The sequence below is a fragment of the Pterocles gutturalis genome, unplaced genomic scaffold (genome assembly GCF_000699245.1).
Source record: "Pterocles gutturalis isolate BGI_N339 unplaced genomic scaffold, ASM69924v1 scaffold3359, whole genome shotgun sequence".
Taxonomy (NCBI): Eukaryota; Metazoa; Chordata; class Aves; order Pterocliformes; family Pteroclidae; genus Pterocles; species Pterocles gutturalis.
In genome coordinates, this window is record NW_010132966.1 from 24,843 (window position 1) to 52,364 (window position 27,522).

General features: G+C 39.9%; 1 protein-coding gene across 1 annotated transcript in view; it reads left to right on the forward strand.

The window, feature by feature from the left end:
* Window positions 1-27,522, forward strand: part of SPATA5 (spermatogenesis associated 5) — a gene marked incomplete at both ends in the record, with an annotated part of 54,365 nt that overhangs the window by 24,616 nt on the left and 2,227 nt on the right. Inside the window, 3 exons of the mRNA XM_010081046.1 lie at window positions 6,284-6,493; window positions 17,862-17,915; window positions 18,335-18,414. Of these exons, the coding sequence (XP_010079348.1) occupies window positions 6,284-6,493; window positions 17,862-17,915; window positions 18,335-18,414 (344 nt within the window). The remainder of the gene's footprint in view (window positions 1-6,283; window positions 6,494-17,861; window positions 17,916-18,334; window positions 18,415-27,522) is intronic.

The window sequence follows — 27,522 nt, forward strand, 5'->3', positions numbered from 1 at the left end:
TTGCACATCATCTTTTTGTTTAAATATTTGTTTGTTTAATTGTAATTTTGAAGACCTGTTTACAGAAACTTAAGTTCCTAATACTTTGGGAAAAGTTAGTTGTGCAGGAGCATATTTCCTGATCTGTAGTTTTATGTGCTGAGTGGGTTAATGGAGTATAAAGCTTAAGATGTCTCCTCAGGGCAGATCCTGAATAGCCGTGCGATTTGGAACCTTTTGTAAAGCAGACACAAATTTAAGCAGAAACCAACTGTTACCATTTGTAACTAAAGTGCATTGAAACAAAGCTGTGAAGAGATGGATTGCTGTGATTTTATATAAAGCAGTTGACTAATTCTACATGCAGTTCATACTGCTGTGGCCTGAATGTCTTTAGTGACATTACATGGTTTTAACCAAGGGCAAAATTAGATACGGTAGGTAGGTTATCACTGCCAAGCAGTTACCCATCAGGGGCTGTCATTACATGAACAGTTCTTTTGGAAGTGACAGGTTCATCTTTACCCCACTCACTGCCCTCTCAGTTTTGTATTACAGTGGTTCAGTGGCAGACATGACATAAATTGGACTGGGGAAGTGATCTGGTTTGAGAAGACTCTGATCTGGTTTAAGAAGATTCAGCAAAAGAAAATGTTGTATTTACTCCTGCTCTGCGAGCTGTTCTGCTGGTGTTTCTCAGCAGCTCCCTGAGCCCTAGAAGAAAACATTTATGTCTTGTTGCATAAAGATGAGTCATCTGGGAATTTGATTGCACAACTGTAGACCCTTATTCCCAAACTATAGGAGTGGGAAATAAAATCTGCAAACAGGATGCTGCACACGGCCAGCTCGGATATCACACTTGGCTTGTTAAGAGTCCATGCTGTGCAGTGACGTGCTGGGTGGAAATGACTGGGCTGGCCCTGGACAGCCTTTCCTGGAAATGGTGTAGTGGCATCAGTATCCGCAAGGACTAATTAGTTCTGCTGAGAACCAGAGTTACTAATTCCATCATTGCTTTTTGTGCTACTAGCTCTTGGGCTTACATCATTATCACTGTGCTGTGCCTTTTAGACTTACCAGCCCATTTGGAGCTAGATAGAGTGCTGCTAAAGAGCACAATAAACACAGAAGTGAGGTCTCCAGATACTGCAGAAAATCTATTCTGAATCCAAGTCAACCTACTACTCAGGCTTGTGTTGTCCACTAAACCATCCTGCCGGTGTCTTCGTTGACTGTCACTTTTTGTTTTTATTTGTTAACTACCACCTGAATCACTAGAACACTACTGAAATTCATTCCTTTATTAAAGGGAAGGTAGCAACATAGTTCAGATTCCTTTTTTGCTCACAGGACCTGCATTTTTAGAAAATAATGCATAGCCTGTGAAGGTGTAGGGTAAATTTCAGGCCACCTGCTTGGTGCCTGGGATGAGTTTAAAGTGGAATCTAAAGTACCAGATGCAACAGATTTTGTGCCCTCCCGCATCACCTACCAAAGGAGCTGCTGGAATTCAATTTAACCATTATTTGGGGCAGCAGAACTACCACCCTACCAAAACAAAGGTACCTGTGCGTGCTCAGAAGCAGTCTGAATATCTGCAAGTAGTGACACAGCTGCCCATGAGAGTCACAGTGGTGACTCAAGGCTAATTACGCCATTGCCGTTTGTATTTGAGGTGGGGAAGTGCTCGAAGTCAGCTCAGGTTGGTCAGTTAGTTGAAGGAACTTGGTGATGCCGCAGCTGCGTGGCAGGGATGGCAGTGAAGGGGAAGCAAGCAATGGGAAATCGGACTGCAGCTCTCTTGTTGGGGCTGCTTGCTCAGGGCTTGGGATGATGCAGGAACACTGGCAAACATCTGAAACATATTCATATGCTTTAGCATGGTGTAGCTAGTTTAAAAAATTTGACCACTGTGTGGTTTATAGACATGCACAAGGCTAAATTGCTCTGTTGCAATCTTCTGTCTTTAAAACCTGGAAAAACCTTTTGTTACATGTGTAAGTGGGGGGGTAGGTAAAGGACACGGAGATATATTAGAAGGGAGTTGTTTGTGTGGCCTCAAGAAAATCGCTTACTTTTTGGTGTCGGAGGATATTTGATAACCTTTATAGAATGCTTTTCAGTCTGCTTCTGAAAAGTGCTCTGTGACAGGCTAGTTATCAGGCATTTTGTTATTGGCATATCTTGAGCTCTTTTCTTACTCCCAGCATATTCAAAATTACTGGCGGAGAAAACAGCCAAAATGAAGTGAGTTTGGGGCTTACTTCAGAAAGCAAGGCTGTGTGCAGGAAGAGCTGTTGGAGGCAGAGGTACCATCACATATTTCTTTTTTTTGTGTGTATTCATCCTTTCTGCATTCCTTCGTCCTTCCACTTGTGTACAATTGCTGTATGCATTGGCTGTGACCAAGGCAAATGCAAAACACTTGCCTGTCCAGTTCCACGTAGCATCTTGTTTTCTGTTTTTACAGAACCTTTCTTGAACTTTGCTATGTGTTACAGCCTTTTCAGAAGGCTGCTTTTTTTGCAGCAGGGATTTAGGAGAGAGGGGATACACATTATAAATCAGGAAGTTAATACTTCAGTTCTTTGGAGAGTTGCACTGTAGTTGCTGTTTCTTCCTCTCCTATGGGTCTTTCTGAATTTTTTTGAGAGTGCTATGGGTTTTGCTTGCCTGTTTCACTCCCTTTACTATAATTGAGCTCTTAGATTTGTGTCTTTGCAGCCAAAAGGTTCTGGATAAGACATCTTTTGCATGTCTGTTTTATTTCTTTATTGCTGCTGCTTAACAGCCTCTGGGGAGTTGCTGTTCTGCATCTTATTCTGAGCTCTGTTGACCTGGGGACAGCTAAAGATTATGGCATTAATGAAATGTTGGTGTCTTACACACTGTACCAGAGCACTGTCTTTGTACATGTAAGCTCAGCCCCAAGGCTAGTCTTTAAAAGTATTTCCATGGTGACAGAATATCACACTTCATTGCTTGTGTTGCAAGACCTTTGAGTTCGTGTGTGGGTGAAGAAGTATAGCTAGCTGTCCTAATGTGCACACTAGAATTTGTGTTAATTGCAGTCAGGAAGTTACTGAGGATTTGTGTGCAAAAACAATCCACCTAGCTCATCCAAGCTTATATGAATCTAAATTAATTCTTACTTTTAAGTGTTCTATTGTTGGTGGCATGTTTTTTTTCCCCCTACTTACCTGTATCCTTTTGCAATGAGGAAAAAAAAAATATTTGTTTAGGACTTGACCAGAATGCGAAGGTAGTGTTTTATTAGGTATGTTTGCTTTATATAGCATTTCTGCTCAAATTCCATACCTCATTTAGAATTTCTGTAATACAAGTTACTGAATTTTTGACTGGTTAACTGTTTTATTTTTTAATTTATAAAGGGCAAGCTCACCTTTAGTGGCCCTGTTTGTATGTCCTGACCCAGCTGTCTCCCTTTCCTCCCCTCCTGGTTTTAAATGTAAGCAAAATAAAAATAAGTCTCCAGGTTACTGAAAACAACCTTCATATAAGGTGGCCCTACTTCGCCTTTTCTGTACAATTCTATTGCTTGTGTTGGTGTTAAATGAAACATAGTGCATCTGAAAAATCATTTGAATAATGCCTCAGAAGACTTGTGCAATAGTCGGAATATTTGCAAGAGGGTAAAACTAACATTTAGGTGTTTTCTTTCTGGCTTTTTGCGTGCGTGCGAAGTACACTAATTGATTTTGCCTACTGTTGCTGAAAGTTACAGGGAATTCCCGATGGCTTAATTCATTTTAAGAAGTTGTTATTTCATGGTTGTTAAAATCTTTATCTAGCTAGAAAGACATTATGATAGAAATGATTAGTCTTTACTAGGATTGATACTGAAAAATGAGAACAAGCTTATTTTATGTGTTGTCTTCCCTATGTTTAAAAGTGCTGAAATTTAGTTCTGTGCAGTTGACAGAGCTGCTAGGTAGCATAAGGGTTGCAGGGATAGGTAATCCATATTTTTTTTAATGAAATCTAAAACAGTTCTTCCTAACTTTAGGCACTTAAGGGAGGTACCTAAAGTAGACATCTCCTCACCATACGTTCCCTCTAAAGGAAAGAGGAAGAGGCTGGGTGTGAGACCACCTGTCTGACTTCTGAAAGAGAGCTCATACTAAAGCTGAATTGCCCTGCAAAAGGTGTCCTCCCTTCCTCCTTCCCTCCTGTGTTGGGTAGCCCAAGATAACTGGCTCAAACCTGGGTGATAGGAATTCATGCTCCTCTTTCCCTCTTCCCTTCCACAGTGTTGTGGAGCTTCTCCCTTTACTTTTTTCGCTGAATTCATACAAACACTTTCATTTCAAAACTAGAATCTTGTGCACAGCCTGTTTTCATCTGTTTGCCACCATTCCTTTAATCAGATTTGTGCAGTGAGTCTTGCTTGTAGTGTGGGACAGCAGCTGAAGGTTGGGTTTTTTTCTACAGTACGGCTTTGAAGCAGCATTTGAGAAAGGAGCATTGGTAGGTTGCAAAAGTTGACTTACAAGGTACCAAAACTGACATGCTGCTTTGCTAATGCCCTTGCTAAAATCCTTCCCTCCACCTGCTCTTGGGGTACTCTGCTGTGTCTGATGCAGTCTTCTCATTGCTCTGACCTCTACTGAATTTGTGTTTCTTTTTTGGTTTTTTGTGTGGTTTTTTTTTGTTTTGTTTTTTTGGGTTTTTTTTTTTCCCCCATAAGAAAATTCTACCTTTGGCAGATCCCTCTGCTCTCAGATCCTTCTTAGTAGTCAGTGGTGATCAGCTCTACATGTTTCATACTTCTGCAGGCTTATAAAGCAGTTATTTATTTATTTAAGAGCCAGAAGCTGCTGGTCACTAAGAAAGAGTTCTTTTTTTTTTTTTTTTTTTTTTTGTTAGAGTTCCTGTAGCATATTCCTGGTGCAAGAGAGAAGGTGTTCTGCAGGCAGCGGATTGGCAGCTCCTCACCTTGCAGTTAGCCTTTAAAAAATACTTCTGGGAGGTTGACCCATATGTCTTCATCTTTGGTGTTTGTTCTCCACTGTCTATAATTTTCTTCTGTGTCAAAGACTGACAATAGAGGAGAAGTTTTATTTGGTTTGCAATTTGCTTGGACTTACACAAAAGTGCTTGCACCACTTCAAAATCCTCTTTTTCTTCTACTTCAGTAGTAGACTGAATTGCCTCATTCAGGGACTTTCTACTTTTAGTTTCCACACTGTGTACTGATATCAGGAAAACAGCAATAGGGACAAACCAGGACCGACACCAGTTTTCAAAGTCAGGAGAAAGGTGATACGTTGCCTCTTAGTAGTACTCGGCTTTTCAAGTGTAGCTGACTTTCCAGAGCTGAAGGGTGATTTATGTCTGGTAAGTTTTTGGAAGAGTGTTTTAAGACAGAAGGTCATTTGATTTAGGTGCATCTTGACATGTTTAATATTTGAAGTGGGCGGGAATGGATGGTGACAGGACGAAGAACAGGCCTGGGGATGTGGGGAAAAGTCTCGGGCTTGTTGACAGCAAGGCAGGAGAGGTGTAGCAGGTTTAGGTCCTTCTGCTGTTTTGGGTAGGACATATGAGTTCTGTCCCGATGTAAGCCTGACAGTCTTGTCTTATGTTTTCAGCAGAGCAAATTTAACTGCAGTTGTTTTTTAACTGCAGTTGGGTTTGAGTGTTGCTTTTTTTGTGTGTGTTTTTTGTTTTCTGTAGATACTTACTGTTTGGAGGTTTGCTTGTTTTTAAGCTTCTAGTCACATCTCCAGTACCCAAGTCCTATAAGGGAGTAGTAGTGTTGGCAAGTGTAGGAGCTCCCAAAACTTCTAACACTCAAGCCTGTACAGCTCAGTGGGATTATACAGCTGGGATCAGAGCCTTGCTCTGCAGCTATAAATAGAACCAGCTAGGGCTCATGCAGTCCTTCAAGAAAGAAAAATGACACATTCTGCTTCACCATCACATTAAAAAACAAGAGAACTGAGTTGTGACTTTGATAGTGATCATGCAAAGTGTTGCTCCTGATATGATCATGCTGTCATTGTGTTGTTATTTTTCTATATTTTGTTATTGATCTTTGAAGTAGATACAAAATATTTTACCTATATACCCCAGTATAAAGTGAGTCTAATCCCCTTTGCTTTGTGTGACTTTATTAATAATTGCTCCCTGTTTAAAAAAGGCTTTTTGAAGAAGTGACTCATTAAAAACAACTTCATGTAATAACCAGTATGCATTCTACAGAGGGCTTTTGTTTTGTTGTCTTTTTTTAATAGTTTTGCTCCTTTGTCTGAATTCATCAAAACGATCTGCTTTGCAGGTATCTTGGTCAGACATAGGAGGACTAGAAGATGTCAAGCTGAAATTGAAGCAGGCAGTTGAATGGCCTCTCAAACATCCTGACTCCTTCATCCGAATGGGGGTTCAGCCTCCAAAAGGTGTGCTGCTTTATGGACCTCCTGGGTGCTCAAAAACAATGATAGCAAAAGCTTTGGCTCATGAAAGTGGCCTCAACTTCTTGGCAGTGAAGGTAGGCCATTTAGTCTTACATTTTCTTAACTCCTGTGTAACTATTGGTAGTTTACCAATTTCCAGTGCTAGAATCCAATGGCACTTAGTGCTTCTGATAGCTATATAAGCTACAACAAACACCTTGTGACTATAGTGTAAAGTTTGTGTTTTCTTATGAAGAGGACTAGTGCTTTCTTGTATGATTTTAAAAAAATGTGTTATTTTATCAGAGCACAGAAATTATAGGTTGGATGGGTGGGTAAGCTATGTAGTGACATCTTAATTATTGGCATTATTTAAAATATTTTTAAAAATTTAAACAATGAAATTCTTAAAGCAGTATAAATGAAGTACAGCTCTGGATCATAGTGGGTAGCTTTTTCCTGTAATAATTACTTGCTTGCATGGAAATATTATAATCTCATCTCTCGCATTCCTTTTCATTCCTCAGGAAAGTCACTTTATCTTACTGTTCATGTTTTATTACAGATTTTTCTTGCCTTATTCACCCTTTTTTTCAGGGAAAATAATTCTACTTCATCAGTTTTTAGAAAGTTTGCGAAATTGGTTATATCTGGAGTACTCTTGGATAAGTGGGATATTCTCTCAGCATTAAGAAACACCTTAAGTATAGAAAAATTTTGGATTTCATTGCCTATGAATCAGTGTAATTGATTACTGTGGGTCGTATGGAAAACGCATGAATGGAAGTTATTTAATAATAATGTCGAGCTTCAGCTCATAGGAAGAAAAAAAAGATAGCAGAGTGGTTCCACATGGGGTAGTCTTGCAGCTGTGTCAGAATGTTAATGAAGTGCAAGAAAAAACATTTGTTTAAGTGTTTTAAAAGTATCTCCTCCTCAGCAGTAAGATCACGTACTCTTGTCTGTTGACCATCTCTCTGCGCACAAAGCCTTCTGTGTTCTTAGTTTCTACACAGCTTCCTCCTCTGCCTGTCCTTTCAGACACACTGTAACTGTAGCTCTGGATCTTGTCCTCTCTGGGAGCAGAGGCGGTCACACTGACCCCAAAGCCAGCAGCCCTTCGTTGCCTGTGCTTCCCAGTATTACAGACAGACCTCTGGGTCACGGTCACATCAACAAGGGCAGCCTTGGAAACCTCAGCCCTTAAGGAACACTACCTTTACTGCCTCTTCCATGAAGACAAAGTAGTTCTTTGTACTCCAGAGTTACTGGTAAACAAGGTAACCTTTTCCTCCTGCACTGTTTAAAAGAAAACATTCCTCTTTGTCTCACCCAAAAGCACTGATGCCTGAGAGGCTGGGGAAAAAGGGTAGCGGTCTGGAAAAAACACAGTTAAATGAAAAATTAACATTGTTGCTCTTTGGTATCCATCAGTCATAGCTACATCAGACATTTTTACTGATGCAGTTAATTGTCCAAATAGAAAAGGTGGCTCATGCGGAGTAGGAGGTATCTGGTGGTGCACTGATATGAAAAGCTTTTGTACAGTAATGCAGCGCATCTTTACGGCGGAGTTCTGATGGTGCAAACCCCTCTGTCATCGACAAGCTGCAGCAGAAGTGACCGTCTCGGGGAAACTGCCTTTTATTCCCTGTTGGTTTAAATCCCTTGGCCTGGAACTGGTTGAATATTTAATATACGTATGTTTCAAGAAGCACATCTCTGGAGCATGTCCAGCCTTGGATACGTTGACTTCAGGAAGGGAACGTAGCCCACTTTCTCTAACTTCACATTTGCTTCCTGGACAGAAAAGGCAACATCCATCATGTACTAAATGTGTTAAACATCGTTGTCTGCAGCATTTCTTAAAGCACAACAGGCAATAATTTCCAATGCATGTGTTCTTGCAGTAAATCCAAAGGAGATGAATATGTGTGTGTGGGGGGGTTCTTTTTCTTTGCTTATGGTCCTATTAATTTTCCTGTTCTCTACTACGTTATGTCTCAAATATCTGTCCCTGGAACTGATATCAGGCTTTTTGAAATGGAAGTGTGTTTCTTGATAATTAACTTTTCAGACCTGCGTTTTCCTTCCAGTCTCTCCTGCCTCAAATAAGTAATCTTGATGAAAAGTGTCTGCTGTACAGCCTGTGGGACATGTGTACTCTTTCAGAATAGTTCAGGCGGCTCAGGTTCTCGGGTCGTTCCTGAGAATGGACTGCAGACTGGAGGCATGGCTCTGGCTCTGGGAGCCTGCTGCTGGATGCTGTCTCTCTCCCCTGCGTCTGAAACCTGAGAGGAAATGGAGTACGATACATGCAGTGCTTGCTTGCTCCAGTGATTTTTGAAAGATGGACCTATTATGTCTGCACGCTACATTTAAGATACATGGGCACAGTAAGTCCAACTCTCTCAAGGTGTGCTGAATGTACTCTACTTGTCTAAGCTGGCTGTCCTCGGGTGCAACAGGTATCACCCTTGCCCCAGCCTGGCTCCGGGAAGGCTTTGCACTATTTGTCCAGATGTGCCTGTGCAGTTTGGACAGCTGACTCTGTTAAATGAGGTACTTCAGCTGGATCAGATGCAATCTGTTAAAATGTGACACATCCATGTGTCTTGGGCATGGCTGGTTGTCATAATATTGTATGAGGTGCGTTGTATGAGCTCACGAATGGTGCAGCCTCCAGCACATGTCTGACTTGTCTCTAATAAGGATTGGAGATGGGCAAAGTCTAGATGTAACTTCTGGGCAGAGGAGATGAACAAAATAACGTGATAACAGATGTTTGACGTTGCATCCTGTTCTCTCCTGAAATCTATTGTGAAGTTTGAATGGTTAGCGTTACAATGAATGTGGCCCTTTTGTAAACATGCTCTTTGATATTTGGCCAGAACTTTTTATAGCTATATTTTCCCCAAGATTAGTGACCTTTTGCTTTTCCAGAGAAAAGCAATTGGTTTGTTTTACAAGGCAATCTTGCATGAAATTCCTAAGGGGAATTGTTTATTTTTATTCCTTCACTTGACTCTCCTTCTTTGTCTCTAATACAATATATCTGCTAAATTTGTTAGGAAGAAGGTTGTCAACTACTTTCCAGGGAATGGCTCTTCCTGCTCCCTCCCACCACCCCTGTTTCTAAATTTCTGGTAGCATTGAAGCTTTTCAGACTTTTAGGGGTCATCCTGTTTATTTCCACCCCCCCCCCCCTCCCTGTTACAAAAAGAACTGAATTGTTTGGAACTTCTTGGAGATTTTTCAAGGTTTTGCAGTCATGGATAGAAGCAAGTATAAGAATGTGTGAAGGAATGAATTAGGGTAGGTTTTTCATTCTGAACATCAGTCTTGACTTACCAATACTTTTTTCTGTCTGGTTGAATTTTTATATCAGTCAGCCTTCTATGCACTTTTGTACTTCACACTCCTTTTGTACTTACCCCAAAGCTTGTAATTTTTTTTCTGAGATGTATTTTATTCGTTTCTTTAACTAATGGGAAAAGAAAACTGTATACAGATATAGCACCCATAAATATTAATAGAATGGGGGATATTATTTTCAGCTTCTGCCAGGCTGCTGACACCTCTGTTATATAAAACTGCCTCTGTGACATATTTGTTTTATATGTTGTCTAGTTTTCTGAAATTGAACAGGAAGAAAATGAAACCCTTTGTCACTGTATTGTTTCTGTGGGGTTTTTTTCCCCTCTTTTGGCTGTTTATGTGGTGGGTATCTCTCTGTACTGTTTTGACAGTTCCTGCACTTGAGGTCACCTTTGGCTGCTTTTTTGAGATATATATTGACTTAGACCGCTAAGATTTTATGATGATATTATAAGAATATTTTTGGAGGAAACTTCCATATCTTGTTGTATGGCATATATAGGTATATCTGCATTTGTCTTGCATATTAGTTTATTTACGGTACTCACCCAAATAAACTCCATCACCCAGTGACAATACATTCCTTAGCTGACTCCCATAAGGGCCATGGGGATCGGAAAATCCCTTTGCCCCTTGAGTTGCCCATAAGCCCAGGATGCTGCACACCAGAGGGGATGTGTATTGTTGATGGCATCTTTCATTGCATTACCTTCTGGTTGCTCAGCCTGCTCAAACCAGAGGGAGACTTTCTGATAACTTCAGGAAGCTTTTCCTCAGGGTTATGTCAACAGGGGACTTGGAGTTCGGTTTTCTGCCCAACAAGCAGATTACCTGAGTTTACAAAACAAATAACAAGAAAAATTATGTAACTTCTATAAGCTTGTCATGGTTTTGGAAGCGTCGTTTTTCTTCTTGCTGCTTAATGCTTTTTAGTATTTCTCTGTTTAAAATCGGAACAAAGACAAAAGCTCACTTCTCAATAGCAACAAAAAAGCAGCTGAAATTTTCAGATAATTTGGATCTCCAAAAGGCAAAGCCCTTGGAATTCAGCTGAGACACACTAATTGTTGTAAATGTGATGAAACTGTATTTTAATAAAAACCAACAACCTCGAACCCACCAATGTTTAAGGACATTAACACCAAGCAGCCAGTGGTACAGATGATGTGTACGACACTGCTCAAAAATATTATTTGCGTTGGTTAGGAGCTACAACTACGGTGAGGGAAGAAAAAGGTTAGAAAACATTCTGGACACTTCATTTGCTGTTATTTAAGAGCTTTGGGCTGAAGGAATATTTTCTTTTTTCAATTAGCATTAATTACAAAAATATATACTGTTCTCGGAGCTCTGACTTCACCTTGGCTTGCTTTAACTTCCTGTATCACCCTGCCAATGCTTCTGCACCACTCCCCGTGCTTGACGTGCTTAAGCTTAGTTTGTCATCTGGGTCAATTGCGTAAAAATATTTTCCAATTGAAGTTTCCTTTGCTTTTCCCTTTCTTGACTGTGGCAGCTCAAGCAGATTAATGAGGCTTGGAAAGGCTGGCTGCTTTGCTTTGTGAAGCAGTGAATTTTGGGGAGATGATCGTTTAGCTTTCTAATGGGGATTTCTGTGAGCAGAGGCGTGAAATAAGAAAGCTTGGTGGCTGTGACTAGCTAAGCAAAACATTTAGGATGAAAAATGAAGAAGTGTTGTGTTTTTTTGAGAAACTCTGGAAAACATTTGATAAAACTTCCGAAGAGACCCATAGTAACACATTTACAGTAACTTGTTAATTAGCAGATAATGAAACTAACTGTATTTGAAGAATTTCTGGTGAACATTTATTATAAGGGACAACAGTTTGAGATACCTTAAAGAACTCTTTTATTTCTGAAGCTATCTCCACATTTTACTCAACTAGAAATAAAATAAAGCTTTCATCCATCCTTGCTCTAAGCTTCCCGAAAGTAAATGCACAGGTAGAAAATGATTCAAACATAATCCCCATCTCTGTTTCCTTGTCCTTTCTCAATTACTTTGCAAGATGAATATTTATTAGCACTTAGTTTCTCTTCCTCTCTTCAAGTTACCCAAGGGTTATCAGGATATGGTGAAAGTAGCAATCAGGGAATGGCGTGTTGCTGGAGCGGTGAAGTGTCAGCAGCTAAATACGGTTTGCAGCTCGGATGGCTAGTTTTGTGTCGTTTTGCTGTATGATTTGTTGATCCCACGTGGATAGTGCCCTGCTGGTGCCAAGCCTGGTCCTAGGCAGAGCAGTGGATGGCCGCCTTTTAGCCTGTAGTAGTGAATAGGAGCTGGTGCTGAAAATCTGTGGGAAAAAGGGATTTCTCTGTGGATGGGGCAGGTGAGCGGGATGGGTTACTTTTAGATCTGCTTCAGCTCTGTCACAACAGGATTTTACCTCCAACTTGATACTGCTGTGGTGGCACTGCAATTCATGGACACAGCAAAATCCTGGTAAGTTTGAGAGGCAGCTGTGCCGGGGTGCTGAACAGGGCCCTCTCTGAAGGGATTGTGCATGCAGGGAATTCAATGTTGCTGCTCAGTTCACTCCACACTACAAATACTGGCTTCTGTATTGTGTAAAGAAGTCTCAAAAGATTATCATTAAAGTTTGCCAGTCAAGACAAGTGGCAAACAAGTTAATTCTGAGGCATGCCATCAAAAAAACCTGGATATAGTATTTGCCTTCGCAGTTTGATTATGCTGCTTTTAGCAACTTCACTGCAAGGTTTGAGGGTGACAGTTTTTTTTGCCAGCCTACTGACTTAGATACTTTGGAGCCCACAAGCACCTGTTGAAATACAAGTTTTTAAAACACCAGACAGGTGTCAACAAGTTTTTAAGGTCCTCTGGAATGCAGAGCAGAGGGAGAGGAAGCACAGCACTCAGCCTGGGGTTTACATCTGCTGAGAAGCTGGGAGTGATGCAGATTAAATTATTAAACAGCATTACAGGAGAGGAAGTAGGCTTTATTCTTAACAAGCAAATATAATGCATTTTCTACGCTAATATTTTTCTGTGTAGCGTAACCAATGACAAAATCACACATGTACAACTTTTGCATTAGGAATAGCCCTACTGTTAAAATAAAGGAAGTCTCACTGTTTATCTGGTTAACTCTCTTTCCTGCAGCCAGCCAGAGTCGTACGTTGCTTTGGTTTGGTTGTGGCAGGGATGCGATGGCATTTTGCCGTTGCAGTATCAAAAGACTAAGTAACTGATTTCATAGAATCATAGAACAGTTTGGGTTGGAAGAGACCATTAAAGATCATCTAGTCCGAGCCCCTTGCAATGAGCAGGGAAATCTTGAACTGGATCAGGTTGCTCAGAGCCCCGTCCAACCTGACCTGGAATGTTTCCAGGGATGGGGCATTCTGAGTCTCTTCCAAATCGGTTAATGTTGTGATAAGTAGATCACCTCACCTGGATTGTCATGGAACTGGAAAGATGGAAGGAAAAAAAAGAAGAGAGTAGGAGGAAACCAAAAGTGGGGGTTTAACTGTATACTGCTTGGGGTGGGATCAAGCTTGGCTCCTCCAGTCTGGCTGTCTGCGCTCCTCCTGCGGTCTGATGAGAAATTAGCACATCAGAATGAGGCGGACTGCATCTGCAATGTACATGTCTGTTTGTCCAAATCAGTGTGAATGTCTAACTCAGATGCAGATGTCTGAGTGTGGGCAATTAACATTGCCCTAGGTACGCATTTTGAACAGTTGAAAACTAATTTTGGCACCCCTTGTCTTTTTTCCTTTTTTTTTCTTTTTGAGATTCACAGTGCTATTGAAAATTTCTAGATACTTAATTTGAAATTAAATATTAATTATGACTGATATTTTAATGTCTGATCATTTCTGCTTTGAACATGGTAAAGAAGGAAGTGTACATTATATGTTATAGAGTAATAAACAGTAGGATGAGATATAGATTCTCTAGTTAATTGGATTTTTAAAAATTATGAATTGTGCTCTATGGTTAACATAGTTTAGTGTGTCTGTCTTAGAGCATAGAACCTGCATGTGAGGTTATGGCAGTGTTTTTGAAGCAAGTAGGCAGGGCTTTATGCTGGAGAAACCTGGAGCTGTGTCCATCTGATTCAGCAAGCGTAAGTGCATAAATTACCTGATTGTCAAAAAAAAAAAAAAATTATATAAGGAGGAAGTCACGGACTAAATTTCCTATTAGTTGAAAGTCACTACCCCAGTATTTTCAGGTGGAAAAAATACGCAAGTGATTTTAAGGACTGTTTAGAAAAATTACTGATACTTTTTAACTTCAGGGATACCAGCTGTTCCTGTTGCAGTTTGAAAAGAGAAGTGTGTTCTTTGAGAAGAACTTTTGTCATAACCATGTGTACATAAGTTTAGCTCATGCTGCAGCCTGCGTGCAGGGGCTTTATCTCTTGTGCAGTTAATCTTTCAAGAGCTTATTCTGGTCAGATTTCTAATGCAAGGAATTTTCTTTTTTGTCACTTTTTTTATTGAAAAAAAACATTTAAAAATCAGCACAAGAGAAAAAAATCCACACCCAATTCAGACCATAAACAGGAAGGTTTCGTGATACAAGGGGAATGTATCTTGTAAGTGAGGATGAGATAGTCTTTAAACAGAGCATATCTGGAAAATACCTCTGCTTTCAGGGTGAATAAACTAAACTCAGCAGTATACTGTGGACCTGAACTGACAGATTTTATACTGTTAGTCTGGATTGGAGCTCACAAATGGTTGGCTTATATGCATGGCTAAGGTATAACTACTTCTGCCAATTTCCTCCTCAAATCTTTTGCTGGTTTTGGGGTAATTGTGCAAAAGACCAGAAGGAACAGGTTTTATTTCTTCATGTCTCTTCATATGGAAGATTGCTTGTTGCAGAAGAGAACAGAGCTATTCATCATTAAACTGGACCATTTGTTAGTAGCATGTCCTGGTCAGTATATCAACAGCTGTAAACAGGTTTTAAAGGTATCATTATGCTCATGTCTGGGCCAAAATTGATGTTTCAACAAATGTCAACTTGCTGACTAAGTCGGGTTCATATTTGATTTTTAAAGCATCAGAAAGTAATAAAAAAACCCCCAAACCCTCCTGGTATTTCTTCAGTGGCCTCCAACTTCAAAGCAAACTTCCTAAAAAGAGAAAGTGAGCTTTGTGAAAATTGGAAACCATGTCTGCTGTCAGGAGGTGACTTTGTGGTGGCCTGTAGATTGCTTGTCATAAAGATCTGTCTTTTGAAAGAACTGCCATCAATCTCAGGTAAAGGACAGTCTGTGTGTAGTCAGGGTAAGGCAGAAGTTCAGCTCAGACCGGAGCTAACTCATTCAGTTTCTACATCCAGCTTCTTTGAACATTTCTAGTTTTTGTGCTGTGGTTTTAAGTGTTTGCATGAGATTAAATGTATACCAATCCCTTCTCTTCTGTGTGCTCTTTCTCTTACTTTTGATTTTTTTTTTCCTTTATTGCAAGCAGCTTGGAACTCTTACTATACATGGCAATATAAGCTGTAGTGTTGGTATTGCTCATGAGTGGTGAACTAGCAGACTTTCAAATCATCTTCCATGAAAATTCTTCATGAAGAGGCACAGATCATTAATACATAGTGGTCTTTTACCTGGAATTGCTACTTAATGAAGGAAAAAATGAAGAAAAATTTAATGTCAAAGCTTACAGCAAAACCATGAATTCAAAATAATTCTCTTTGGAAACATTTTAAACAGTATTTATTGCTTTGATGTTGCCTTGATCATATTTTAATGCTTAATTAAAAATAAAACTCCAAGCAGCTGAAATTATATTGTACCTTAAAGCTCAAAGAGAGTAGTTTTGGTTTTAAGTGTTTTTTTGCTCAGACAAAGGGAAAGAAAACTTTGTCAGGCTATTTGATGTTGTGTCGTATTAGAGTACACTATTGGCACCGATATACATGATGTTAGCTTCCATGAGAATACTGATGTGAACAAAGATTACTTGTGAGAATAAGGGCATAAAAGAGGTCTACAGGCTCCAAGAGAAAGTTAGTAGAAGAAATCTATAATTGTGGGTAGAATCTGCAAAGGTTTCTCAGTGTATCAGCTCAGTTTGAGAGAAAGCTAGACAGAAAGAGAAGACCGCGCTCTTGTTCCTTAAGGACTTGTTAGAGCCACGCTATCGAATTCCTCATCTGCACTGAATGTGATGAATGGCAAGGGCCCGGAGCAGCTGGATACTGTCTCTCTGAGCTATAAGCCTGTTCTGCACAAACTGCTGCATGCTCTTCATGTTTGGTGTCCACAGTGAATATTTGGAAAAGGCTTTGTGTTTCTCTCACCTTGTTTTTTCCTTCCTTCTTTCTTTCCTGTGTTCTTCATTGGTTATGTCTCTGGGTAATCGTTTCCACACAGGCACCCAACAGACTCAAAATTTAAAGTTGTGGAAAGCCGGCGGGTGACATTTTAACTTTAGATACTGCAGCAGTTGTTTTAAGGGTGGATGTTAATGAAAGGAAGCAACGCTAATTGTATCGTTTCTGTTTCCTACTGGCAAGGCACACAGTACTCTTCTTTCAGCCCTCACGCAATTGGTTTTACCTGTATGGTGCACCAGGTCTGGCTACTGAAGTATCTCACCTGGTCCTTTGGGTAATGGACAACTCTTTGAAGCTAACGAACTAAATAAAAATAGTGGCACAGCCTGGATGCTTTGCTGATATTGGGTAACTTGTGCTTTTCTTATTTAGAGCATACATTCTTCCCTGTACATATGCAAAGATTCATTCCTTGGCGCAGGTGTCAAGGTAAAGTCAGTACATTAGCTGTTATTGCAAGAGTGAAAATGAGAGTGGAAAGAGGAGACTGCAAAAAACACTGTGCTGCCTTTTTAGAGTAATGAATTAGTATTCTACCGGTCTGGGTACAAAGTCCGGACTGTCCCATTCAAAGAGGGCTTGTAACAGAAGCTCTGTCACTGCCGATGTATAATTGTGTGTCTGTCACACGTTCTTGTTTCTAGCATACCTGCTGTTTAAAGCTGCCTTAGTGCTCTGAGCTGAGCATTATCTGAATGCACTTGCAGCTGTGAAGCATAGGAAGGTGGTTTGCTTTTCTGACTGTGAAGAAGGATTTCATTTTTGCTGGTGAAATTATGAGGACACCTGTTCCCTGGAAAATAGATCCAACCTGCTGGCTCATTTCATTCAGGGCAGCAGATAATCATTGTTGGTCATGGCTGCAGGTCAGTGTTGATGCAAACCAGGCTGAAGTCCATGAGTCATTACCAATCCCACAAGAATCTTAGTCCCACTGGGAAGCATTATATCCTGTAGAATAGGCTCCTTAAACAGCAGAACAGAAAATGCTCTGAGAATTCTCCATTGGTTTATTTTTGTAATTATAAGTACTTGTTCAAGACTTGAATGTTGACCCTGTGGTCTCCGGTCTGTTCCTAGCAGACAGGGCTGTGAGTATAAACAGGCACCCCAGCAGCTGGCACTAATAATTGTGCTTGGCAGTCTTGGCAGAGAGGAGGAGGAATGTGAATGAGCTAAGACACTGAACAGCTTTCTTGCTGGGGATGGAGCACCTCATAGATGGGTTTCAGGTGTGCTGCTATGGCAGCTTCTTTCTGGACCTGCAAACTGTCGAATTCAAGAAATTGCTGTTAAACATTGGTTTAAGTCACTGTCTTGGTGCTTGGCTGAACAGGATGCATATTGAGTGCAAGTAAATGCTTTTCTGTAATTAATCTTTTTGGCTGATTTGCAGCCCCCGTGTTGCTGATGGTGAGCCAGCAACTTTTAAGAACTCTAAATTGTTTATTTTTTTGTGTAATTCTGTTTCTCATGAAAGTACTAGGAAAGTATTATGATGAGAGGACTACCCTACATGCATAGTTCTGTGCATACACAGTGCTATAACAAATGGAGGAAAACTTGGTAGAGGTAGAAGTTAAGTCTAAAAATGCACAAATAGGACTTGCAAGTGACAAATTATCAAAATTCCTTCTAACAAAGCATCAGTAATGTAGCGCTGGCAACTTGTCTCAGTAATTTCATATGTAAATGTAGTATGCTTTTTAAACTTGTTTTTTATTTTTTTAATCTTGCAGGGACCTGAGCTGATGAATAAATATGTTGGTGAGTCTGAACGAGCAGTGAGAGAGGTGAGAAAGGGCAAGCTATACATGATGTTATATGTTTTCTTGGCATTCAAAGTCTTTGCTTATAAGGTTACCTTTAAACTTTCTAAAAAACCTCCTTCTGGTTTAAGTTTAAAAAAGGAAAGAAAAAAAGCAGAAGGGATATTTTGTGTATTTTAACCTTCTCCTGTGCAGGCCTAGTGATGCATGTCAAATTTGGGATCCAGTAGCAGCTTTCACTGTAAGCCTGCGTTGTGCAGTATCATGAATAACTTTTAAAAGGTCTGTTTGTTTTTTTTTTGTTTTTTTATTATTTTTTTTTTTAAAGACCACAAGGCTTATGTTTGCTCTCTGATACTCTGTAGCTTTTAAGGTGTGCAGGGGGTTATAGTATTATGTAAAAACTTTCCATCCCTTTAAACGAAGTGTTGTTGTTTTTCTAGATCTTCAGGAAAGCCAGAGCAGTGTCTCCTTCAGTTCTTTTCTTTGATGAAATAGATGCCTTGGCAGTTGAAAGGGGAAAGTAAGTAATCCTGTTAAAAAATCACAGACATTATTTTCTGATAAATTACTCTTACGTTGTGCAATCACAAGTATATTGCCTTTGTAGAATTCTTTTATTAAATATATTTATTCCACATGCAGAAGGGTAGCATTTGTGACTTCTACTCAAGCATATTTAACTTGGTGTAAACAGGTAAGCTGGTGGAGTTCCTCCTTTCTCATGTCATTAGCAGGAAGGATTCTACTGGTTCTCATGCCCTTTGGCTCTTTCCTGTGGTTTTAGCTTGCATTTGTTTCCAGTAACTAACTCCTTTATTTTCCCAGGGTTGTTGCACTGGCCTAATATAGTGTCTCCATCAAGCAAAGAATATGATCATATGCTATATAACACTGGAATTTCCAAGGAGACTACTCCTATGCCTAAATTTACACTTACATGTAAACATTTTGCCAGACAGGGAAAATCTTCATGAAAAGATTTGGGAACGCTTATGTTCCTTTCATGTGTGACATTAAAAAGAGATTATTGTGCAAACAGCTAACAAATTTTTTTTAATATCCTGCTTTGTGATGATTATGAGAGGTGTTTAGCTCTTGTCTGAAGGAGGATTATAGCAGGTTTTAGTTGCTACTGTAGCATTTAAAATTTGACAGGCTCTGTAAGTGGGGGATACATTCTTGTAAAATACTACTGCTTGTTATGAGCATGCTTTGTTTTGCATGAAAAACTATAAAATACGTGGATGTAGAAAGTATTCGCCTCGTTTAAAAGTGCATCAGAACTTCGTAATTTCCCTGAAAAAGAAGCTACCTTGGCATCCATACAGATTCCTTTATATCTCAAAGGGGCCATTGTATCTGCAGGAAAGGATACAAGGTGTAATTCTGATATTTCAGCAACCCAAATACATTGTTTATGCAACAGGAGGCAGCATCTTGTGCAGCATAGAGGTGCCCTGTGAAACTGGGAAGAAATGAACACATATTCTGTAGAAAATGCAAAATCTGATAGAAGGTGTCATCATCAGCATCCTTCTGTGAAATGTGTAATCTTCCTAGAAATGATAGCCTTCCTGTGGTACGCACTGAAACACCTGCTTGCTTATCACAATAGAGAAGTTGCAAAAATGTGTGCTGGAATCGAGCCAATAGAAAAAAGAATATATGTATCTCCCTCTGCTGCAATTCTTAATGCATTTAGCTTTCGGAAACACTGCTTCATCAAGATAAAACCTTCTGGAAGAATAAGCTGTAGTACATTTTAGTCGGCCTTTTCACACAGTGCCCTAGAGGTGTTGACTTAGTTTGTATTATTCTTTTAGGGAGTAAACAACCCAATTTTACTTTACCTGGAACTGTCTGTGGGGGGTAGCAGGCCTGGCACAGCTTGCTGAAGAATGCGGTATGACCTGCTGCAGTCGTGTTGTGCTGGAGACATCTGGTTTTGGAGCTTTAAAAAGAACAGGGTGGGACACACAAATATTTCATTGTCAAATCTGAACCAGATGGGAGGTAAAATATGTAGCAGAGTTCTCATAAAATTCATCTGAAATTAAATGGTGTAGGAAACCAGACAAGGCACTTATTAGAAATGGCCTTTTTTTACAGGCTGGCTTTGCACAGTAGGAATTTTCAAATACATTAGAGATGCTAACGATTTGTGGGCTCTGGAGATCCATTTCCTGTACTATTACTAACCATACCGAAGTTTTCAAGGAAACACCTGTTGATATTGTCTCCCTGTTCCCTCAGTTGGTTGAATTGGTTTTCTCTGCCTTGGGAGTGAAAAAAACCTCTGTGATACAGCTTTGTAAAAGTCCTTCTACTCAGTTTAAATCCTTGTTAGGATTCTGCAGGCTGTGGGTTTTGTGCAGCATGTGCTGCATCTCAGATTTCCTGTGTAGGGAGCCTGTCCCAATCCTAGCTGGCTGTGTCCAGAGATAACAAGCCTAAACTGTTAAGTTGTGAGAGTAGTTTTATGCACAGTTCAGATCTGAAATACAGATGTGAAATAACACTGAGTAACTGCTTAGTGCTTCAAAGCACTTTGCCAAGTATTCATTAAGTATTTCTTGTTTAGATTTGACTAAAGCTTGTGAGTTTAAAGCACAAAGTCTTACTCCCAACCCTCTGTAGACATCACTAAACAATCCCTTCTCATCAGCAGACACGTACAAATTAATAGAATTGGTAATTAATTATAGTACAGGTAGATGAAGAAAGCTTAGAAATATTCTCATTTGCACCATCCAATATAATGTCTCCTTTGCATTGTGTCATGGATTGTCTGTCACTGCACAAGCCATTACTCCATGGTAAACACTGTATCTGCATTCAGATGTGCCAGTGTTTTTATTATACGCTCCCAAGCAATAGCTCCATAATTTTAATACATCTAACACTATTGAATATAACTGTTTTTTGTAGCAGTTTTGTTTTTATTAAAGGTATTTGCACGCATTTATTAGTTACAAGAAATAATACTTTGAAGTCAGAAAAAAATATATAAATTGACATTGTTCAGTGTCAAAATGTATTATTTCCAAAAATATTATTTCTGATCCAGCCTGCTTAGAAGTTCTGTCTGGTTTATCTAGATGAACTAAGATCCTGCGTTGCTTTTCTTTCTTGGGTTATTCCACCACTATTTTACCTGTAGGCGATAAAGTAATATATATTAATCAAAGGGTAGAAAAGTGGGCTGGATACACACCAGCCTGGGACAGAATTTACAAAAATGTAATCCTGTCCCTCTGAAGAATAATAGTTCAGTGCAAGGAGCAGTCGATCAGTGGAGCAGTCTGGAGATCCCTGATGCAAGGAGAGGGTGATTCTGAATGGACCTGAGTTTCCAATGTGGTAGTGAAGACAGATAAAGATAATTTGACCTGTATTGATTTCTGCATTTTATTCTGTTTCACTGTGCTTCTAGTGCTCTTGGAAGATTTTTTTGCTCTCAGTCCGGTTTATGTTGGCGTGTTAGAGGAAGTTTAGAGAGAATTAAAAAAAAAAGTTAGCGGTTGAATGGACTGACTATAAAGAAAAAGGGAGGCATTCACTATAACTGGTTCTTATGAATAGATGAGATAGCTACAGAAGAAAAGCTGGGAGAAAGTAGAGATGTCATGGTGAGTTATGAGTAGGAAAAAATGGTTGAGATAGGAAAAACTTCTGCAAATCAGAAAGGCTTTTGGTAGAGAATTCTCCCGCACTGTGAATTTGTCACATGGGAGGAGCTCTGGCAACCTACCACTTGACATCTTTCAAACACAGCTGAGGTTTCATGGATTAACGTGTAGCAAGGAGCAGTTGTGCACCAGAAGAAGTGAACTACGTGATGCACAAAACCTTTTCCACTGCTCTGTGGTTCTAATTAGCATTTGCTTCCATGAGTGGGTTACAGCTTTTCCCCCCTCACCTCACTTTTGAAAGTTGATGTTATGACTCTGGGAGAGACTGCACTGCAGGGATACCTGCAGGACTGGTCCAGATGCAGCAGCACATGAGGAGGAAGGCTTGCCTCAAAGTAATCCCTTCCTCGTTCAAAGCTTGAGATGCTTTACAAATTGCACAGCTGCAAAGAGTTATGGGTATTTGTTATCCCTTGGTATCCTGATGATGTAAAACCTAATTCTTCTGGCCATTAGGGGCTGCCAAGAGGGAAATGGCTTGGTAATTAGACTTGAAAGTGATGAATGAACATGGGTCTGTGTAAATGCAGCAGTCTGTTTGCTGAATTGAAGAAATCTCAGTGCTTTGGAAATAGGACATTGTTTATATAAGTAGGATTTTTAGGATTTTTGTCAAGAGACATATTGTTTCCTTTTCTTGTTTTTCAGAAGCAAAGCATTTTCCCTTTTAACTGCCAATCTTTGTAAGGTAAAATGGGAAATATTGTAGATTGAATTTATCAGTGTCTTTCACATCAATTTGCAAAGGGGGAAAAAAAAGACAATGGACAGAATCAGTACCTTGCATTTGACTTGTAAAGGCCAAAACAAGTTGGTGGTGACCACTTCAGTTCCTGGTATGACATTGGCTATGGGAAAAGGTCAGCTCACCCACAGTAAATGGGCCCAAGTAGGCTACAGCTGTCGATGGGGTTAGGACTATAACCACAGAATGTCTTTTTTTTTTTTTTTTTTTTTTTAAATGGAATACAAGGGAAATATAATTGTAACTAAAACTTACAAATGAAACTTATTCCAGATGAAAGTAAACCTCTCATATTTAAATATTGTTATAATGAAATTAAATCCAGTCTAGTTACTTACTTCTAGGTCTGTAATACTTCCAACTTAAACTTTACGTGCTTCTCTGGTAGACATGATTGATTACAGTTTTCAAGTTGATTAACTTCCAGGAATGCACAGAGGAGAAATGCTGAGGAAAACAGAAAGAAAGGAAATGGGAAATTTACTGTGCATCAGGTGTGTGTTTAGATTGTGTTTTGAGTTATTTTAAGGCAATGTCAGCGTTAACAGAATAGGAGAACTCTTGATGTTAGCATCCTTCCTGTTTCAGCTGGATGGTTCACCACCTAGGTACTTAAGGCTTTGGAGATGTGCTTAGGGAAAGCACTCTGGAAGACAGCCTGTTGATTCCAAAGCCGTCTCAAACTGGCTCTTTTCCTCCTTTTCTTTCCGTTCATTACATTTCCTTTCTCTGGGCCTACTTCACTAACTTCTGGAAGCTGCAATAACAAGAATTTTGGGCAAATGGAAGTGTCTGGTTGCGTGACCGTGGAGGATAATTACGATGTTTCTGCAGCGGTCTGTAGGCCATTTGTTTCAAAGTCACCTGCTGACAGCTGTTTCCTGTTTTCACAAAGCTCATCTTCTCTTTTTATGAAGCTTGCCTAGAAGTTGGAGGCCACTCAAGGAATACAAGGACTTCTTTTATTTTTCTCTGCTTTTCTAACATCTTAAAAACCAAATGACATGAACTGCACTTAATTGGTGCACTGACAGTTGGCGAAACACCGTTTTGGCCTGGATATGACCAGAAAGCTAAATGTTCTACCCAGTCTCTGAATTTCCCAGGCTTTCCCAGGTTTCCTCTGGAGATTTCTCTTCTGTAGTATTTGAATTTTGCTCTTGAGGAAACAGGGAAGATGTGAAACAATGTAGTGGGTAACAGCTGGTACAGGTGCATATAGAATACCACTGCATCTAATTGTAGGGTGCTGATAGAGGGAAGGGTTTAGGATTATCTTCTTTCAGAGTTTTTCTGATGATATAGGCAGGAAAATTCCCTGTGGGGAATGTTAGCACTGGAGAGGGTTGTTTTGGTTTTTGTGGGGGATTGTTTGTTTGTTTGTTTAATGGATAGTCAAAATATTTAACTGATAACATGCAAGATTTGCAGGCTATATATCTCTCCTAGACTTTTTAATAACATCCAAGCCTGCAGTATTTGTAGTAGTCTGAATTAATAATATGCATTGGAGTTGTACCAAACCTATGCCAGAAGTGAATTTGACCCAGGCTTTTAATAATGATCACTTACATTTAAGCATGCTTGCTATGCCTTTTTGTTTTATGAAATACCTTTGTTGTTGTGAGTGCATGTACATAGAGGGATCAGTTAGGAATGGTGAAGGACAGTGTTGCAGCTCAAAACAGGAATCGGTCTTGTAAGTAGAAGCAAGTATGTGATGTAAAAGGTGGTGTGATTTTGAGGGGGAGAGGGAAAACTGCTATAGGGAAAAAATAGTGGTATTGAGCTGCTTGTGTGAACACGCATGTCTCTGTAAACCTCGTATATTTGCTGAAGTTTGGGTTTTGAAGCCCTGGTAGCATTCAAGGGAAACAAAATTCAAAGCTAAGAGCCCACTCTACTGTCTTTAGATATAAGAATATTCTGACTGAATTAATATTTCAGCAGGGGATATCTGTGGAAGAGCCTGCTTTTTCTACCTGGCATGGCAGTGTCCATTCTGCTGGACAGAATGCCCCACTGATAATTTTTGAGTGAAATTCAATATCTGGGAAGATGCTGCAATTATTATTTTTTCTGGTAATGCTGTCAGAGTAGGTTATTTCTATTGTTTTCTAATACTGTGGAAAACCTTGACTTGCCAAAGCTGTATTTCACCAGAGTTTCTGAGGGAAGGAAATAAAACAGTGTGACAGTTAATTACGATCACGGCAGTTGGACTGAAAAGATGGACTTGGCAGGTGCTCCTTGCTGACAGGTTACCCCTGCAAAGCCCTGACAGAAATGTCAGACTCAATAAAAATCCTTCAGACTGTGTGACTGAGGAGACTCTCGCGTGGGAGTGTGCTGGAAGGGGGCTTTGGTATTTCAGGAGCCTTTTAGCTTGGCATTTTGTGGAGAAGTGGAGACTCCTGCCAGAAAGGTCCATTTCAACCTATATTAATTTTTTTATACCAACCATTTTGCTGTGTCGATGGGTTTTACATTTATTCTGATATGAAATTATTTCCAGTTATTCCAGTAAAAGAATTCTTTGAGATGATATCACATCCACAAGTATTTTTAAAACCCATAAATTTTTATTATGATTGCAATTCTTTTGTTAGGGAAAAGACATAATAAAGGCACCTTTTATCTGTATGTAAATCTTGTCTCATACAACATTTTAGAAAAAAAGGTGGGCTGTACTCCCTTCTCACAAAGCCTGCATTTTAGATTTCAGCTGTGTGGAGATTAATCCCTCTGCAGTAATTTATCCTGGATACTTTTCCTGAGTTCTGCCTCTTCGACCTTGCAGATCTGCCTGAGGTAGGGTCATCTGTGCAGAAATGGGGCTTTTCAGGAGAGGGGCCTTCCCAAACTTCCTTCTGGTTTTGTAGCTTCACAGTTGCTGTGAATTTTAGAGTGCTCAAAATTTTATTGTGTGAATATTTCCTGCATTTCCACATGTACAGTTTAGCAGCATAACTAAATTAGAGTCCTCATTCTGAAGCTAAGGTGTTCAGACAGGCTTCAGTGCCACTGAAGTCAGAGATGGGATGGAGAGCCACTGCTTCTCCCTTACAGGATTCAAATGGTGATTGAGACTTAAATATATTTTCCAATGAAAATGACATCTGGTGTTCTGAAAAAACCATTCATTCCATTGGCTTTGGAAGTGTTCTAGGTTGTCAAATGATGCAAGTGTACCTTTGCACTAGCTTGCCGTGGTAATGCTTACCAAATTTTGTCATGACTGCATTCTCAGACTGTATTTAGTTTTCAAATATTAAAAAATCTGTTAGATAAAGGAAGTGAGGGCAGAGAAAAGGAAGTTAAGCAAGTAAAAACATACAAAAGAAGAAGTCAGTTGCTGTCAAAAAGTGCCTGTAGCAAGAAGGGTAACAGATTTAAATCTGGTGATTTAATACATCTGGTTATGTCTGGAAACAAAATCTTGGCTTGAAGGACTATATAAGCTAGTGAACTGTATGTACTCCTTGATGCAGTGATAGAATTGGGCTGCAGTTGCCTTTATATCCCCAGAAAGAAGTATGAGAGTGGCTTACGATGTCCCAGTGGAAACGTCAGTGCCCACGGAGATCTGCATCCAGCTGGTTAGAACAGGCATTGGGTAAGGGCCAAAGGAGGTAAGAAAAAGACAAGGTACTATGGAGAGCCCTCACCTGCTATACTGAATGTGGAGCTGGGGCTCGTGGTCTCTCAGTTCCATCAGACAAGGCCAGAATTAATTGAGATTAATTGTGGGGCTTTGCTAGAGCATAGAATGCATGTTTTATTCTGTCAAAATGCATATTGAAAATGCGTTTAGCTAAAATAAAATATCAAGAACAGTTTTTGTTTTCCATATTCTCCTTCAGTAGTCTGCTTTAGTCTTCCTTGATAGGATTTTGCCGTTCAGGAAGCTTCTCTGATGGTCAAGCGAAGTGCTTGTGCAGGAGTGCATGTGTGCTTGCTCTGAGACTGGTGGGACCCTCGCAGGGTTAGCTGAAATATCACATAGGGGAGGATACCTGGCTCTAACTAATGTAATAAACTAGTAACCGAGACAATTTTCACTTCTTCATTGAAGATTTTAAAGAAACAGGGGTTGGCAAAAAGATTAAACTAACACATAGCCTACAGACTGATGTATTTCATTAGGGCAACACAAGAGATTACTTGAAATTCTCAGGCCCTTATGGAGCAGCCAGACTCCTCTTTGCTCACACGTTTTTTTTATTTTGGATTCGAAGGCATTTCTGTTCAGGGCACGGCTCTTGCGTTCGCAGGACTGTGCACACACATGGCCCTGCGTGGATTATGTGAGGGGCTTAATTCTGACTGCCTGGATTTGCAGGCGGCGTGTTGACAGGAAATTAGTTTGTACCAGGACGTGCCTTTTGAGGACTATTTCCATGCAGTTGTGATGATGACATCAACGTGTGGAGGTCAGGTCAGGGGGGGGCAAAGACAGCCGCTTGGCTGGAAGTTGGTTTTGGCAGTGCGTCCATGGGACTGGAGGGTTAATCATAATTTGTTTCTCTGGCTGCCGTTTGCGTCAAAAGTCCAGGCAGCCTTAATGAACGTTGCTTGTGTTAATTTGAAACCCTTGCTGGGAAATCATGGGAAAATGGAAAAATGCATGCTTGCGTGTCACCCTTCAGATTAACAGTTTAGGCAGCGCTAGAGTTCTCGGGGCGCGTGGTGCGGCTCCAGTGCAGCTCGGAGCAGCTGGTAAAGAGGTCTCTCACTGCAGACCTGTGCCTACGCCTGTGATTTTTATAGGGTAGCCTGTTAAGCCAAAAGCTAATTTGCTGGAGGCTCTGTGCTAAATATGGTGCATCATATGACAACTTAGTGAACTATGTAAATAAAAGCACTGAAATTGAAAATTCCTGGCGTTGTAGGTCCCAGACACCATCTCATTTGATACTGTTTTTATTGTTGATAGTTTTTGCCTGCGTGGTTTTAACACGTTTTGACTGCACATTTAGCGGATAATAATAAAAGCCCTGAAAATGCACCCCTTCATTGTTTGAGGGTATTGTGCCATCAGTGATTGCTTAACTGCAATTTTCTGATTATGCCCTAATTGTATGAAAGTCTTTGCAGTGTACGTTCCCCTGTAACAGAAGTGTTTTTCTTTAGAATAAACATCTTTAATTTTTCTTTCCTTTTTTTTTTTTTTTTTTTTTTTTTTTTTGAA